Source organism: Mytilus californianus, unplaced genomic scaffold (assembly GCF_021869535.1).
Source record: "Mytilus californianus isolate M0D057914Y unplaced genomic scaffold, xbMytCali1.0.p SCAF_8, whole genome shotgun sequence".
Taxonomy (NCBI): Eukaryota; Metazoa; Mollusca; class Bivalvia; order Mytilida; family Mytilidae; genus Mytilus; species Mytilus californianus.
In genome coordinates, this window is record NW_026262734.1 from 106970518 (window position 1) to 106989908 (window position 19391).

Below are 19391 nucleotides of genomic sequence, written 5' to 3' on the forward strand. Positions count from 1 at the left end.
CCTATTGCAGCCATGCTTAAATTCACATCCGTAAAAATCAAATAACTCAAAAAGATATGTTAAGTTTTAATTATCCAAATATTTAGAAACCATTTGACAATAGTCCATGCTTACTATTCATTTTTTTTAAAGAAATGGATGCCTGTAACATATTTTAATTGCTCACCTTTAACTATTGACTTTTTGTGGACGTCGCATAGTGACGTTTCCGTAGATTTTCCGTTTCCCAGTTAATAATTCATATGTTGATATATACATACTGTGAACATTCTGAGTATATTGAATATATTTAGCTTTGTTGAAAGACATGCCTCAGTCAAATTATAAAAATACAAATTATTTAGTGTATAAGAAAACTTGTAGGATTTCCGCTGTTTTTTTTTAAATAAATGGGGGAAATTTGCGTACTCGGTGCATTACGGAAACTGTGACATTTCCAGTTTTTAATGTATTCATCTATAAGGTTTTGTTTCATAACTTTTTCAATTGATTTACGTCTAGTTGCAATTGCTGAGTCCTAACATAGATAATTCCAGAATTGTCTAAAACCGATAGCTAACTTCTACGTCATTTAGTCTCTGGCAACTATGCCACATCTTTTTATCAACAATTGGAGATTTCTAAAAAAAAAAAAAAAAATAACTGGCTATGCATAAAATAACAAGACCCAATTTTGATTCGATACATTTGAGAATCTGATTTTACCAAGTAAAGTATACATTCACCATATATTTGTCATAAGTTATATTTAGCTTTGGCTATATTTTTTTTGTCTTTTTTGGTTATCAGCTCTTCATCTTTTTAATAAGCTTTGGATTTTCAAATATTTTGGCCTCGAGCATCACTGAAGAGACATTGATTGTCGAAATGCGCATCTGGTGTAGGAACATTGGTACCGTTTATGTTATCAAACAACTGTATCACAAATATATATGTTGTTCTGTTTCTTATCTTCAGAATTAATTTAGGTTTCTAATTTTTAATTGCAGAAAAAAAAGATGCTCGTTAAAATTGTTTTATTATTACTTCCATTGGCTTACGAAACTACTCTTGTGCCTTCAAGACCATTGGGATTTATTTATGGAGCACAAAGCAGCAATGTTATGCCAGTCGAATTTGATGTCTATATGGGACCTTTGTGTCCGGACAGTAAAGCTGCTTTTCCAAACTTGGTAAAACTTGCACACCATTACGGACCAGACAAGTTGACATTCCGCATGCATTTGTTTCCTTTACCGTCTCATAAACATTCTTTCCTGGTTGCTATGGTAAGTTCTGATTATTTTTCAGTTGAGAGCCTCCATGTTGTAATTTTCACAAGGAATGGTAATGGTTTTACTTAACGTGATATTTTAAAGTTTTGAAAATATATCGGTCAAAGAAGAAATGATACCCATTAATAATCACGAAAAAATCGCTTTATAAGTTTTAGGCGGCCAAAGCGTTTTTCTGGATCTACCCATCGTACGGCTTTTAGCAAACAGTTTAATGATATGCTCATATCGTTAGACTAGCTTCCAACTTTAGCCCCACCTAAATGTTGAAGTCTTAAAAGAAACAATAAATATGCACAAAAGGACATAGTATGGCATAATCAAATCAACATATGCTCATATAGTTCTGTAAGTTAGGCATGTGAAGTGTGTTTATAGGACTGTAGTGAATAACGGTTGAAGGTAAAGTTCTTTCAAATGAATGGGAAAGTCGGAGAAAATGTCTCAGAAAATAAGGTCGCATTGATCACGTAGTAACTAATGGCAACTGAATTCATGATGTTAACCTCCAAGTTTTTAACATATCTTGGCTGAATTCGCCTCTTTAGAATCTGAAGACTATGGATAATCTCATTAATCGTGCACCAAAACAAAAAGAACGATACGTCATTGGTTGAATTTTCATTCTTTAGTACGTTTTAAGCCAATCACGATGGTTTGGTGTACACTTTTAAAAATTACCCAGAATGCATTAGATTCCGAATCGGTGAATTCAGTGTTTGATTATTGTCTACGATTTCCAGGAAATGTTACATACACATCCAAATTTAGAATAGCAAAATTTTATGTTTACCAAAATTGTGGCAATGATTAAAAAATTTTTTGCAGTTTTTCTATGGTGGTGAGGGTTATATATATAATAACTGTGAAAGTTTTTATGTCTGAAATGCTCAAAATTTCAAGGAACCTGTTACAGTAAATATATCACGGACATCAGATGGATATAGTTTTGGTAGAGTTTTATACCAAAGACAATCGATTTAATAAAAACAAAAACAAATTAAAAATGATTTAAAAAACAAAACAAAAAACAAAAAAATCGAACTACACCCGTCCACTACAATAACAACCTGGTGTCGAGGAAATAGTCATTAGCTCCGGTATTTCTCATTTCGATATTCAAGCATGCAACCTAATTTTTACCATGCATTACATTATTTATTTAACAGGGAACCCATACAGTCAACAAGATGACAAACGGAAACATGACATTTATCTGGACACAAAATGTATACAGCCATCTTGATATATTTAAGACACTCACCAAGGACCAAGCTATATCGTATGTACTTTATCTGTTGAAGTTATATTTAATAAATCAATGAATAACAGTGTATATAATAAACATTTGTCCTTCCTTGCAATCTAAAGTGATTGATTGATTGGTGTTTAACGCTTTTTTTAGCACTATTGTGCTATTTGTGACTGTCAGTTTTTATTGGTAGAGGAATCCGGTGTGCCCGCAGAGTCGAGCGTACATGCCATGTGCAGGATTCGAACTCTCCAGCCCAAAAGCTTAATATCTATCTACAAAATCCAAAAGATAGCCTGAGAACAATAAACCTTTTATTATCTTAAATTTCATATTTGATAAGACTACTTTAGAATTCTAAAGCAATTTTTTTACTGACACGTACCACTACACGATAAATACCAGTGGGTATCAATGGATGATATTATTTAGAATTAAAAAATAAATCTTGTTTATTTTTAAATATTGTGTATATTTATAACTGTTTAGCTGCTCGTTAACTATTTTAACCATTATAAACCATCTCTGCCAAACACGGAGAAGGAAAGTATATTCCGGTCTATTGTTTTAATTTTTAATTTCCTAAGCTTCTATAATCATCTTGTGACATTGTTTCTGTTCTTTTTTCCAAAGGAAAATGGTAGAGCTAGCAAAAAGCATGGGACTGTCAGCAGCCGAATTTAAACAGCTGGTAACAAATAGTCGAATCAAGCACGAGTGTCGAGTCGAAAGGAAACATGGATTTTCGAGTAAGTTTGATAATTTCCTTCTAATAAATGTTGTTTAAATCTGAGAGAGAATACAATAATTCAACTTGTGATTAAAAACACAAGTCAACTGTATACTAATTACCCATTGACACAAATGATTGAACCCGTCATAATCTAAAAATAATATAAGAAGTTTATTTTTATTTATTCCTTTTATCTCTCATCTTATTTCAACAAGCGTCTTGTCTTGAATTTAAACTATGAATATAAGATATATACATGTATGGTTGTCGTAGATAAAATAACAACCCTCAAAATATTTACTTAGCCGCTAAAGGTTGACGCCTAAAACCCCTCGTTGAACTGAAAATACGATTGAGATCGACGTACAATTTTAAAGCAGACGTTAGAGCTTTTCTTTATGTTTATTTTAAATAACATTTTGAGTGTTGAAATTTCACAAAGTAAGTTATCACCAATAATCTTAATGTTAACATTTCCGAGGCTCCTCATGGGGGTGTCCAAATAATCACATAATCATATTTTTTTTGCCAATATAATCACATAATCATTAATTTTTTTTTTTTTAAACTGAATCAAGATAATCAAATAATCAAAAATACAGTCCTAGATTATCAAATAATCAAATCATGAAATATTTGGTCTGGTAATCAAATAATCACTACAAAAACGGCTAAGTAATCATATAATCAAAAACCCATGAGGAGGCTCATTTCACGAGTTTCCAAATTAAGAACCTCGCTAATGAATTTCCTAGTTTCTAAGTGACTTTTGATCTATAAAGAACTTAGTTAGTGGTAGATTTTAGAAGTATAGTTGAAGTGGATGGTAGCAATTATAGGCAACCGTACGGCCTTCAACAATGAGAAAAACCCATACCGTATAGTCGGCTATAAAAGGTCCCGTCATGAGTCATTTAAATAGGATGTTGACCTCTAAGTGTGTGTTCGTATTGAGTTGTTGATTGTTTTTACCATGCGTAAACTTTTCATTTAAAAAAAAAACGTCATTATAAAAACATCAACCACTTATAATTGTGTTTTGCATTCTAATAATAAGCATTATTGCAAATAACACATCGATTGAAACTGCTAAATTCGAATAAAACTATCCCAGTCCACTACACAAACATAGTTCCAACAAGACTATTGAAGAAAAATACAGTTTTCAAGGTATTGACGTTTATAAATTAAGGAAGATTTTATGAATTGACATTCTTGCGCAATCTCCGTACAGCGCTTCGTTGTTTCCGTTCCGTATACTCATCAGTACACTACGCAACAATGACATATTCAGTGTAGTGATAAGAAGTAAGTACGGAACGGATGTGAGCTCTGCGCCAGAGATTGATTCTTCCGCTGTCCATCTTGTTTGACCTTTTGATGATCGTTGAAATGTCGCGTGTGCCGTTCTTCAGTTATTTGCATGCTGTTGCTCTCTTGGGATAAATTCCTAGTATGTTAATCCACATTATATCTTACAATGCTTATTCACCAGTGTTAAATATCTTTTTAAGGGGGAATAAAAGCAACTCCGACGTTTATGATAAATGACGTAGTAGTGGCAGACGATGACCAAGCCAACAGGTCAGAAGCTGACTGGATTAAAATAATCGACCCAATACTGAACCAAGTATAAAAGGTAATAATAAGCATGTATATACCTTTTTTTACCGTATGGTATCATTTGCTGTAAATGCATTTGAAATTCAAAAAAATATTTGTTCCTGAATTATAATTGAAATCGGTTTCTGAAAAAAAAACATATTTTATATTTCTCTAATCCGTAGCCGATTTAAACTTTCCTCAACATAAAATGATTTTCTGTTACAAAAGTATGCATGCTTGCTTGTTTTCAGTTTTCGTTATTCATAATTAAATAATGACTCAAATTATTGTCTCCTTCTGATATTATAATTGTGACATCATCACATTTGACGTCATAAAAAGTTCGACATTGATTTATCTTTGCATTTACCATTTGGATATAATTCGAGGTTCTCTATTATTATCATCTCTAGTTTGATAACCGTTTTATTCTCCCAACAACTAGAGAAAAAAAATTTTTAATCTAATTTCAAATTCTGTTTAAATAAGTATTTATTTGCTGATTTATCAATTCTACGGTTTTGAATTTCTTTTTTTTCATTTCAGGTGCAGACAGTTAAGGCAATTTTAAATACGACACAGTGACATACATTTATATAAGCATGGAAACCATCTTGGTTCATCGTTTTACTAATAGCTATTAAACAATTTAAAATTTGACAGTGTGTATGTCTTATGAATAATTCTCGACAATTTAGGAAGGCACGCTACAAAAATGTAAATAATATCAAATGTCGAGTATACGTCATTTTAACAACAAATAAACCACACAAATAACCAAAGAATTACCTAGATGGCAACGAATAGGGTTCATTGATAGACATGTGTTGTGTCAAGTTTCTTCTAGCACCGATTATAATAATATACAAGTTGTGAATAAATTAAACAGAAACCATTATAAATATACCATCAATACAATTGTAATAAAGAAAACGTTTAGATATATGACACCAAAGAAGCACTGACGCGGTTTCCGGCATGCACATTGACATGTGGTAGGATTGAGCTAGTTGCTTAATAACACACCCTCCCCCCTCTCTCATCTCGATCAGTAGACTAACACAAATAGCAGAAAAGAACTTACAATAAAAATCACCACTAGGAAAGGATTTAACTATCAAATAGTGGTATAGTTCACAAATTCATAGTTACGTTTAAACACAATATTTCAAACCGTATTAAAGATAGTTAAGCTGACAGCTAATTTAAACAGACTCAAATTGAAACCTATTGATATGGAACCATGCTGTCCTACATTATAATGTATGTTACTGTTCTTTGAAAAAGATTTCATACAGAAAAGTTCAATGATTGATTGTTACTCACGCCTTACTATGGCAACCAGTTTTTACTCTTGGACGAAACTCGGCAGGGCACAAACACAATGTTAGGTCATACGAAATAATGGAGAAAATGGTCGTCAGAAGGGAATTAAGGGGACATGGGAACCAGCCAAAACTGTTGAAGCTTTATTAAGGTTAATTCATATACGTTTTCATTGTCCCACTCCTAACGTTGCCTGAATTGCTCCTTCAAAATCCGAGATTTGTATCTGATTGTGTATGATGCATAGAATAATCTGCATAGAATTGAATTGCAGAAAATCAAAAAAAAAAAGAACAAACTATAACAAGAGTGCACACGCTGAAATGTCTCGCCTTCCATACTGACTATTGATTTTATGTTGATAGTCCTAAATATAAAGCTTTACTACAACTATCACATAAACTTAACATGATCCAAGAAAATGAGGTCAAGGTCAGATAAACCAAACTGGAAAAACATGTACAAAATTATTTTCATTTACCTGTGTTTAAAGTAATTGCAAATGGCTGATATTTTTGTTCGAGCATATTTTTTTTCTTAAATTGTTTAACATTTCATAGCGGTATAACATGTTACTTTTATTATTCTTCCCTTAGTTTATTTATTTTGTATTTACATTGTACATTGTATCATAGGTCAAATTTATTTGTTCAGTGTATGTTCACTGGTGTTAATATGTCCTTTGATTGAGTTAAGCTATTTCAGTTGATATTTTATAGTGTGTCTTTCTATGTTGTGATGTTACACTATTGTTTCAGAAAAAGGGTGAAGGTTTGGTACCATTAAAACGTTTAAACCCACTGCATTTGTTTGCACCTGTCCTAAGTCAGGAATCTGATGTTCAGTAGTTGTCGTTTGTTGATGTGGTTCATAAGAGTTTCTCGTTTCTCGTTTCTTATATAGATTAGACCGTTGGTTTTCCCGTTTGAATGGTTTCACACTAGTAATTTTTGGGGCCCTTTATAGCTTGCTGTTCGGTGTGAGCTAAGGCTCCGTGTTGAAGACCGTACTTTGACTTTTATAAATTTTAACTTGGATGGAGATTTGTCTCATTGGCACTCATACCACATCTTCAAATATCTACACCTTACAATCATTCCATACACCAAATATGCATTAAATATAGTTCACCTATTGCACATAGTATCTAAAAACAAGCTTAACCAGGAAAATTTAACATTGATCAATGAACCATGAAATTGAGGTCAAGGTCAGATGAACCCTGCCAGACAGACATGTAGACCTTGCAATTATTACATGCTTTAAATATAGTTGACCTATTGCGTATAGTACCTGAGAAACAAACTTATCAAGGAAAACTTAAGATTGACCAATGAACCATGAAAATTAGATCATGGTCAGATGATAATTGTCAGACAGACATATGCACCTAACTATCATTACATACACCAAATATAGTTGACCTATTGCTTATAGTATTAAAAACAAACCAAAAAACTAAAATTTAACATTGAGCAATGAACCGTAAAAATGAGGTCATGGTCAAATTCAACATGCCAGACTGAAATGTACATCGTAAAATATTTTCATTCACCAAATATAGTTGACCTTTTGCATACAGTATTAGAAAACAGACCAAAACACAAAAACTTAACTTGAACCACTGAACCATGAAAATGAGGTCAAGGTCACATGACACCTGCCATTTGGACATGCACACCTTACAATCATTCCATACAGCAAGTATAGTAGACCTATTGCTTATAGTATCTGAGATATGGACCACGAAAACTTATCCATGAAATGAGGTCGAGGTCAAGTGAAAACTGTCTGACGGGCACGAGGACCCTGCAAGGTACGCACATACCAATATAGTTATCCTATTATTAATAATAAGAAAGAAATACTAAAATTCTTAATTTTTTTTTCAAAAACACAGCAAAAGCACAAAAGTCATAAAGTTCAGATCTGAGAGAACTCGCAGTGTCTGAAAGCCAGTTCAAAGTCAAGAACAACTTATAAACGTACTAGATCGCATGGTAGCAGTCTACCGGATAATTAGTCCGACTCGGAGTCAATAAGTCTTTGCTCAGGCTTACTCTTTAATGCCGTGTGCTTAAAGAAAACGTAGAAAAAAATCAGTTTTAAAGTTTTTGGTTTGACCCGACAGGAGGGGAGCACGCTATTACAATACTACCGAGGCTGTCCCGACATTTGACAAATTTTAATTGGGAATAGTCTTGTCAATGACGGCAGTAAAAATCCTGAAAGTTTGACTGAGGCTTTTAATTGTATTTTTTATAATAAATGCTCGTTTTAGATAACTTTTTTAATTGTTGTTTTGCTAGAATTTCTTACCAAAGTAACTGTACAGATCAGCGTTTGTAGATGTCCCTTTGCCACTGGTTCAAACTAAGATTTAACGAGATTCTGTTATCCAAGTTTCCTTTCCTGTAGTGTATGAACATGTGACAAAGATTTAAACACAATATGTCAAGTAAAAAATTATCTATTCCAAAACATTAGCAAACCTTCCATTTTTCCAAAAAAAAAAATCAAAGCATATTTCTTTTCTCTTTCTACATCTTCCATTCTAACGCTAACTTATCAGTTGTTTAGAAAAGGGATAAATTTAAATACTTTTTAAATCAAAAATTAAACCTAAACAAAATAGCGCAGTGAAAACTACAACATTAGCATAAACTACAAAACAAATATTTGTTTAATTTAACCACCAAAAAAAAAACATGTATACAGTACACAGAAAACTTATCAATTCTTTATATAATAATTAACATAATTTAAGTTGTCTGGAAGGGTCAGTTAATTCGTCCAAGTATTGATGAAGTGAAATCTGAGTTGTGGTTAAACACCAACAAACAACATATTAACTTAGTTATAATTGCTGTGTATAATATTTACAATAATAATATGGTAGATTTAAAATTTTGTACAATCATGATTACACATTGAATTTAATATCATATTTACACAGATTATATTTAATTTATCTGTTGTCAGCTGATATCGTGGCTAATTCATGTGATTATTCTGTTTAAATAAAAGATACACAATTGAGCTTCTGTCATTTCGTTGTAAATCATCACCCTGAAAATGCTGTGTAAAATTATTTTGTGTTTACTGCCTGTTGCATTTGCGCAAGTTCCTATACCTCACAGACCTTTAGGGTTTGTGTACGGATGGGGAAACGCCAGCGCTCCGGTAGATCTAGATGTATACATTGACAATCTGTGTCCAGACAGTGCGGAAACATTCCCAACAATACAGAAAGTAGCGGATTACTATGGCCCAAAACAACTCAGACTTCAGATCCATCTCTTTCCGTTACCATATCATCATAATTCATTCTTAATTGCAATGGTAAGTACAATATATTTTCTATTTCAAGTACATAAACCAAAGATCTTCATTCTTGAGAGATAATGATTTAATTCCCTGCTTTAACACAATGTTTGAGTTATAATTAAAATACTTACCATCTGCGTTTTAGAGTAATATTGCCAAGTTTTGACATTTTGTTCTATGTTATATTTTTATTTCATTTCTCATAGGGTCTGGATGGGGAGCATTCATTTCCGTATTATTCATTGTTTTTGATCGTTATTCTCCAATCTATATTTTTAGCGCCCCATTACACTCTATTCTTTATTTTTTGGCCTAGTTTTCTCTATTGTTATTTTTTGGACCCTTCATTATCTATGATTTGCCTAATAGTCTCTATTCTGGTAACCCCATCCAGACCCTCATATATTTATTCAGCACAATGTTCAGTAATCTGCAATTCTCTATACATTTTTTTTCTCCAAATTGTACATTATTGGCTTAAGTATGTCAAATTAATTTCGGTTAAAAGAAGGAAGAGACGGATTATACCACAGGGAAGAAAAGACAAACAAACAGAAATTATGTGCCGGTCCCAAGTCAGAAGCCTGTAATTAAGTGGTTGTCGTTTGTTGCTGTATATCATATTTGTTCTTCGTTCATTATTTTGTTTATAAATCAGGCCGTTAGTTTTCTCGTTTAATTGTGTTTCATTTAGCCTTTTATAGCTGATTGTGCGGTATAAGTTTTACTCATTGTTGAAGGCCGTACGGTGACCTATAGTTGCTAATGTCTGTGTCATTTGGTCTCTTGTGGAGAGTTGTCTCATTGGCAACCATACCACATCTTTTTATATTTATAAGCAACATAAACACCACCAAAAACCGGGAACAATCTCATGTACTCCGGGAGGATCAGCAGATCCTGCTCCACATATGACACCCGCCGTGTTACTCCTAAAGTGTTTTAGTATATCTAATACTAAGTCGATGCCACTGCTGGTGGACAGTGCGTCCCCGACTAAATCTTTTTGAATTTAACAATCTTATGTTATAATATCCTCCAGATACATAGTTAGACGGTCCTTATTTGGTTTTAGGATCCCCTTCGGTATAATTCTTTGGCTTTATTGCTCTCCAAATCAGATTATTTTGGATTCCACCATTTGTTTTAAAGGGGCACTAGCTGTCAAATTCATGTTCATCGATTTGACTCAAATTCTCATATTCGACTTATAACATACTAAAACGTATATCCAAATAAAAAAGGTCTAAAATAACAGTTTACGATGCATAAACTCGATATTTTGTATCAGCATTTCGTGTGTATTTTAGTCTAGACGCCATCTAATTAACCATCGAGGTGACCTTCCGAATACGGCCGACGGTTATATAACCAAATATAAACATAAACAAAGATATAAATAGATAGCAAACTCGTGCAATTGGATTTTTCTAGGTCTGTTTGATTTCATATTATAGGTTAAAACAATATGTTAATCATCGTTTTTACCTGTATAAGAATGAGTTTTTGTAGATCGAATCAGTCAATCAAATGGTTTACCCTTGTTTTACTTTCAATGTTGACATTCTTTTCCTTTTACTAGCTGAACACGCCTTGTTCATGCGTAACCAATCTCTAGCTAAGAGGTTCAATTGAAGTTCACATGAATACGGATTTAATAAGGTCGGACTATTCACTTGCAAGTGAATAATTTAGTAGCGATGTTTCTTTTGCTTATTTTAACAAAACTGAACCAAACTGGCTGCTAAAAGAGAATTTTTATTTTACTATTTCACTTTCATTAATGATTGAACAAAAAAAAATCATATTTTATTTTTTTCTATATCTCGTAGCTAGTTCCCCTTTAAATACTAATGGTGAGAAAAACTTTAAATGCCTAATAAATCAATTTCGGTATCTTGTAACTTTGGTATTCATATATAGTAACTTGTTGAATATATTTAATAGAAATAAGAAGATGTGGTATGAGTGCCAATGAGACAACTCTCCATCCAAGTCAAAATTTATAAAAGTAAACCATTATAGGTCAAAGTACGGTCTTCAACACGGAGCCTTGGCTCACACCGAACAGCAAGCTATAAAGGGCCCCAAAAATTACTAGTGTGAAACCATTCAAACTGGAAAACCAACGGTCTAATCTATATAAAAAACGAGAAACGAGAAACACTTATGAACCACACCAACAAACGACAACCACTGAACTGAACTTAAGCACTTTTAGGTATAATTAATAATATTGTTTGTGTTTCTTATGTTTTACATGAATACATTGTAAGTAGCTTAATCACTGTATACCCACCTATAGTCGTATTTATGTTTTACATGAATACATTGTAAGTAGCTTAATCACTGTATATCCACCTATAGTCTTATTTATGTTTTTAAGGGAACACATGCTGTTGACAAGCTGACGAAAACGAATATGACATATACCTGGATACAACAAATTTACAACAATATTGTCAAATTCTCAGATGTGACATTAACACAGGCACAAGTAGTAACGTAAGTAAAATTCTTTACAACGTAAGCGTATTTATGACTTTCAACTTATAAAGGGTCAAGTGAGATACATAGAAATTTCATAACAGCTATGTTAAACACGGACATGCCTTCAATTTGTTGTTTTAATATGCTTGGCAACAAATACTATGATCCATAGCAAATTTTCGAGGTGAATAAAAAAATGCGAAAACCGAGGCATTGTCATTTCAAAGTACACACATTGCCATTTCAGTTCACTAAAAAAAACTTAGCTAACCATGTTTTTTATCAGAATTTTTATTTTTCGCTCAGGAAAATGACTGAACTTGCAAAAAGCATGGGCATGTTAGAAACAGAATTCTTGAAATTGGCAACTGATGAAATGGTAAATGAAGATTGCAGAATTGCATGGAAGTACGCATGCTCAAGTAAGTCCTATATTATAACAGAATCGTCACGAATCATATAGTTCTTTCCGGGGAAAAACAAAAATCGCTTAGACATTCTTTTAACTGGTTAAATATGAGTACTGATACCATTTACACAAAGAGAAAATTGTTATACAGATGTCAGATAATGCTAAAAACTTTACAAGTTGTAATTTTGTGTTAAGGAATATTTAAACCATTGGAATCGGATTTTATTTAAGTTAGCCATGAAATATTGTGTAGCTTATATACACTATCTTTGATGTGCAAATCCGTTAGTATTTGTATCATTATCATTGGATTCATTCTGGTTGCATGTTATTAGTATTCCAATGGGTATTTTTTTCCTTGTGTTTTTGAATTGCTGTGTCTCTTACTTTTATTCCCTTACTCCTTTAATTTCGTTTATCATTTAAAAACACAAATATTGATAATATACTATACTGCTGTCAAGATAGAAAAACTACTGAAAGAGATAGTAATCAGAACATTGTACGTAAACAGCAGATGTGGTTTGATTACAAATGAGACAACTATCCGTCCAAATTATATGGCTGGTCACCGTACTGCCTTCAATAATGAGCAAAACTACACCATATAATAAACTATAAAAGGCCTTGACATGACAAAAATGTAAAACAATTCAACCGAGAAAACCAACTGGCTGCTTTATAATTAAAAAAAAAAAAACAAGAAAACGAAAATCAATTATGACAAACAGCGACCAACTACTACGACAAACAACAAACAGCTACCAAGTACTACGACAAACAGCGACCAACTACTACGACAAACAGCGACCAACTACTACGACAAACAGCGACCAACTGACCAACTACTACGACAAACAGCGACCAACTACTACGACAAACAGCGACCAACTACTACGACAAACAGCGACCAACTGACCAACTACTACGACAAACAGCGACCAACTGACCAACTACTACGACAAACAGCGACCAACTACTACGACAAACAGCAACCAACTACTACGACAAACAGCGACCAACTACTACGACAAACAGCGACCAACTACTGCGACAATCAGCGACCAACTACTACGACTGAATTACCGGCCTCTGATTTTCTCATATTTGTTGTTCTTTCTCATTTCTATGTTTCTTTTGATTCTTTTGTAGGAGGAGTAACTGGAACACCTACGTTCATGGTTAACGATGTAGTTGTAGCCGCAGACCCTGCCTGGACAGTAGCCGAATGGAACAAAGTCGTCGATCCTTTACTAAAAAAATCATTGCGGGTAGGTATCTATAAATTTATGAAAAATTTATCGCCAGCATAAAATTGCCAATGATTAAAAACTATTTGTGCTTGTCAACTCGATTAATTCAGTCATTATACTCCGCTTTCTACGATCATTACATTGGATGAAACTGACCGTAAGAGGGCACTGTATAATTCGATTTAGTGTCTGTCGAAAGTCTTAAACCTCGCCAGAGGATGTATAATGTCTTTTGTTAAGTACTAAAAGAATTTGGTGCTGATGAAAGATCTTTGATAGTTTCTGTAAAATTTACTATGGAAAATTAAGACTTAATATATTGTTTGTATTGTATTATTATAGATTATCGTTGATCATCTCAACGAGATTGATTTTCTCGCTTGAGCCTGTACGGCGAAAGTGAGAAAAGCAGTCGAGTTGAGATGACCAATGATAATCTGTTTATCGCTATTTTACATATGACGACGTTGTCAATTTCATGCATGTCAATTTCATGCATGTCAATTTCATTAGCAACGTCACGTGCCCCCTTAGTTTCTAGCGATAATTTTCATATCACTCGACTCCACTGAGAAAGGAAATTATTTGTCAGCAAGATCAAAGGAAAATTTCGTAAAATAGCGATAATGAAAATTATTGACGTTGGGGCCCATAATTGGAAATAAAAATCTTCTTCTTCTTCTTCTATTGTATACTGGCACTCTCCTATTGTTGAAGACCGTGTGTGTTGCCGTCTAGATGTCTGTTGATTATCTCTGTCGTTCGATTGCTGTCTTGTTGACGTATGTCCAACATCTTCTTTTATTCATACAACTATATGACAATTAAAAACTAATACAAATTTAATGTTTAAATTTCAAACATTACAATTTCAAACTAATTAAGAGATTTCAAAACGCTAAAGCAAAATTATAAAGAATGTCTTACTGTACAGAAATTAAAAACTTCTCGAGGTTTTTGTTTATAGAATATGTTATTTTGTCTTCGAACCTTCCAAAACTCTTTAATAACTACTTTTCTAGGCTTGGAACGATTGTGTTGGGTTGTTGTCTCATTGAGAGGTATTCTACGTAACCTTTTATTAATGCCCATTAATTGACGTTTTTTGTTTTATGATATGACATAATATCATCTCCTTGGTAAAAATCATTCTTTCTACGAATATGTACACAAATAAATGCTTGACACTGTCGGACCGAAGACGATTTACTCCCGACCGTTTAAAAACAGATAAGAGACACTTTTTGGATAGTTTATAGTTTAAACATGTTTTGTTGTCCAAAAACATTGACAATAGGATCAATTGGATAACGAATATAATAAAGTTGAGAATGGAAATGGGGAATGTGTCAAAGAGACAATAACCCGACCAAAGGACAGAAAACAGCCGACGGCCGCCAATGGGCCTTCAACACAGCGATAAAATTTCGCACATGGAGGCGGTCGTCAGCTAGCTCCTAAACAAAATGTGTACTAGTTAGGATGTTTAAACCTGCAATAATCTCATGTGGTATGATTAGAATTGATAAACAATATACTTTGCTTTGCCAAAAAATGTCATGTTGTATTTAAACGAAATAAATTAATGTGGCCTTCAACGGGACTGTTTTCTTCTCTTTGATCGGGCCGTTGTCTCTTTGGCACGTTTCCCGTGTCCATTTTCAATCAGTGTAACCTTTTCTTAAACATACCTTTTTTCAATGCATTTTGTTCTGTGAATGTATGGACTGACATCTCATCTACGTGAATTGTTGTTATTCCCGTGTAGACTACAATGCTGGTAAATTGAGATTCATGAACATTTTTTTTGTGTTACCACATTGAATACAGCGACATTTATACAAATGTCAATGTAAAAATTTGCAAACCCCCAGAATTGTATATCCTTTTGATATTTAGCCGGTTTTGGAAGTTACGACAAGCGTAAGGAGATTTGAAGATTTAAACATGGCTTTAAACAAATGAAAATGTTGTGTTTAATATCAATACACTGACAATTATATTATAATGGTGTTAATATGTCTTTTGATTGAGTTAAGCCATTTCAATTAATATTTTATAGTATGTCTTTCTATGTTGTTATGTTACACTATTGTTTCAGATAAGGGTGAATGTTTGGTACCATTAAAACGTTTAAACCCGCTGCAATTATTTGCACCTGTCCTATATTACTTGTACCTTTGAAATTCTGATAGCTAGTACTTGATAAAAATGTATTCTTGATGTTGGTTGTGATTGTTTTCAGTAATAATGTAATTATTGGTCCTATTTGATTTTATCAGCTCTTAAATATTGTATTATGATTTTGGACTTTAAGATATTTCGCCTGGAGCATTACTGAAGAGACATTAATTGTCGAAATGCGTACATATAAAGTATATGGTGAGGTAAAATTGTTACCGTTGATGTCATTGAACATTTTGAAACGTTTTCTTAAGTTTGTTTCCTTACAATAAAAAGTGTTGGACGCCGGAGCAAAATCGATTGTTGAATTACTTCAATATATAATAGGTAAAGTGTCGCAAACACTTTGTGTCCGTTGTCGCAGAAATCAAACATAAAAAAATGTCTATACATGACGGTTTCCTCAATGTGAATTACATGTTCTTAGTAGGTATTTTTTTTCTATTATTGTTATTATGATTATCATACTTATTGTAATTATCGTTTAGGTATCACGAACAAGTGACTGTACCGGTAAAAAGAGATGTGAATATCTTCCTGGGAAAATAGAGTGTTGTAAACCGGGAGAAGCTTGTATACCAAACGTTGGATGTCGCTGCTGATCGACAACTATCAATCGGCAAAACTCGGCAAACTTCGGTACCCTACAATAGACTTGTGTAATATGCCGAAGTGTGCCGAATATGACAACTTAGTCTCATATTTTATAAAAATGATTTTAAGCTATTGCATCGCTTATCCGTTCATCATTTGGAGATTATATACTTTAAACAATTATGACCATTGTAGTATTATTTCGCTCAAATATCATTTTTTTATTCATTTACGTTTTGTACATTCTTTTTTCACACCAGTCATACATGTAGTTCTGTCGTATGATGGTCTGCTGTTGTCTGTCAGTAAGCGACTGTCTGTTGGTTCGTCTGTCCACACCTTGTACAAGAACTGGCCATTGCTTTGATCAAATTTCTTTTTGATGAGATATTTTTATTGATGACAGAAAGCTCAGTTTCGATTTCGTTCTCTAACTCGAGTATTCTAAGCTTTATATACCTGAAACTTTACACTGTTGATTGGATTAGTGAAAGTAGACAACCTTACGATATCATAAATAAGATGCTTATCCATTTTATTTGACTTTTCCATGGTAAATTTAAGGCAATAGTTCAATACCTAGAATTATTTTATTCTCCTGCAGGACCATGTAATAACTTTTAGTTAAATATTTTTTATTTTTTCCCCTTTTTTATTGCTTCATTGAAAATATGAATACACATACGAAAGTCGCAACTTGTGATCCTGTTGCATCTGGTTGTTGTTTATTTTTTTACAATGTTTCACAGGAAGAATGACATGTAGCTTACATTATCCTTAAACTTCATGTTCCACTTTAATACATCTCGTTAAATAATTCAAATTGTGGTGACTACGTTGAACTTATATAGCCTATCGAATTCGAAATAAAGGATACCACAAATATGATTAAGTCTGCCTCCTGTCTTGACTTACAAAAAGAAATTGACAATGAAGGTATGTTTAAAACAAAACTTTACAACAATAAAGATGATTTCAGCTTTCAAATCGACAAATTTACGTTTCTATGTAGCAACATACATGTGTACAAGAAAAGCCCCTTCATATGGCGTATTTAATATCCAAATTGATACGATATTCCAAAGATGACCACGGATACGTTCCAATAATCGTAGCAATTCGTCCGCACCTTTTCATCGACTATTACACCACCGTATGAAATGTAACAACAGAGTTGGACTTACAAGCAACACCACGGACAATGGACAATGATCTCCCTTACAGGGCACCTGAGATAACCCGCGGATTTCGGTCTTTGGTTTTCTATGCAGTGTTTTATAGACTTGGATGTCGCTTCTTTGCATCGGAAATAAACACATTTATTCTAAAACCAGTTGTTGGCATGATACGGGTTATATTGTTCTCATATAGTTTATGATGGTATGATACTAAACCCCTAACGGGAGGGATTGTATTTGATTTTCATATGATGAAGACATAATCTTTCAATCATTTTAATTGAGGTCTGGAGCTGGCATGTCAGTAACTGCTAGTAGTCCTTTGTTAATTTATGTATCATTGTCATTTTGCTTAGTTTCTTTTGTTACAGATCTATTTTGACACCGACTCGGACTTCCTTTAAACTGAGTTTTACTGTGCGTAATGTAAAAATCAGTAGGAAATGGCTTAATTCAACAGATTGGTACAAAGAAAACGAAACAAACGACACAAAGTACCGATTTCATTTTTTTTCACAGAGAAATTCGCGAAAACAAAATAATAAAAAGAGCTGACTAATCAGCAGAGGTATCTACCTAGTGGTAGTAATAACATCAATGGTAAAAAATTTCATCAGCAGATATATTGACCTAGTGGTAACCAAAATAATAACAATTAAGTTTAAAATCTTATGGTGCCAGATCGTCAGTAATGATCACGGTCGAAATTTGTGAAAATTCAACACTTAATAAAACGTTGAAAACCTGATAAAACCAACTAAAGGACCAAATGTGAACCGAGACAAGGAATAAGTTCAATTTTTTAGGATAGTTTGTTTACAATATTGCATTATCAACTTTAGTGTAATGTAATGGTTTGTATCTGTTTGTAAACTTAATAAATCCTACAAGTAAGCTGTTATGGTTAGGGAATGTCAATTACAAGTAAGCTGTTATGGTTAGGGAATGTCAATTACAAGTCAGCTGTTATGGTTAGGGAATGTCAATTACAAGTCAGCTGTTATGGTTAGGGAATGTCAATTACAAGTAAGCTGTTATGGTTAGGGAATGTCAATTACAAGTCAGCTGTTATGGTTAGGGAATGTCAATTACAAGTCAGCTGTTATGGTTAGGGAATGTCAATTACAAGTCAGCTGTTATGGTTAGGGAATGTCAATTACAAGTCAGCTGTTATGGTTAGGGAATGTCAATTACAAGTCAGCTGTTATGGTTAGGGAATGTCAATTACAAGTCAGCTGTTATGGTTAGGGAATGTCAATTACAAGTAAGCTGTTATGGTTAGGGAATGTCAATTACAAGTCAGCTGTTATGGTTAGGGAATGTCAATTACAAGTCAGCTGTTATGGTTAGGGAATGTCAATTACAAGTCAGCTGTTATGGTTAGGGAATGTCAATTACAAGTCAGCTGTTATGGTTAGGGAATGTCAATTACAAGTCAGCTGTTATGGTTAGGGAATGTCAATTACAAGTAAGCTGTTATGGTTAGGGAATGTCAATTACAAGTCAGCTGTTATGGTTAGGGAATGTCAATTACAAGTAAGCTGTTATGGTTAGGGAATGTCAATTACAAGTAAGCTGTTATGGTTAGGGAATGTCAATTACAAGTCAGCTGTTATGGTTAGGGAATGTCAATTACAAGTCAGCTGTTATGGTTAGGGAATGTCAATTACAAGTCAGCTGTTATGGTTAGGGAATGTCAATTACAAGTAAGCTGTTATGGTTAGGGAATGTCAATTACAAGTCAGCTGTTATGGTTAGGGAAT

At 33.3% G+C, this 19391-nt stretch overlaps 1 protein-coding gene across 1 annotated transcript; it reads left to right on the forward strand.

The window, feature by feature from the left end:
• Window positions 1-9265: 9265 nt before the first annotated feature.
• Window positions 9266-17437, forward strand: LOC127712963 (uncharacterized). Its single transcript, XM_052219547.1, has 5 exons — window positions 9266-9532; window positions 11904-12022; window positions 12314-12429; window positions 13572-13690; window positions 16345-17437. Exons 1-5 carry the CDS (start codon window positions 9266-9268, stop codon window positions 16456-16458), a joined length of 735 nt encoding a protein of 244 aa, XP_052075507.1. The 3' UTR covers window positions 16459-17437.
• The last annotated feature ends 1954 nt before the right edge of the window (window positions 17438-19391 follow it).

Excerpts from the sequence above, each read along its gene's own strand:
- LOC127712963 (XM_052219547.1), top strand. The coding sequence starts at position 9,266 with ATGCTGTGTAAAATTATTTTGTGTTTACTGCCTGTTGCATTTGCGCAA. Across the intron at positions 9,533-11,903 it reads ATTCATTCTTAATTGCAATG|GGAACACATGCTGTTGACAA; the intron begins GTAAGTACAATA and ends TATGTTTTTAAG. Across the intron at positions 13,691-16,344 it reads TACTAAAAAAATCATTGCGG|GTATCACGAACAAGTGACTG; the intron begins GTAGGTATCTAT and ends ATTATCGTTTAG.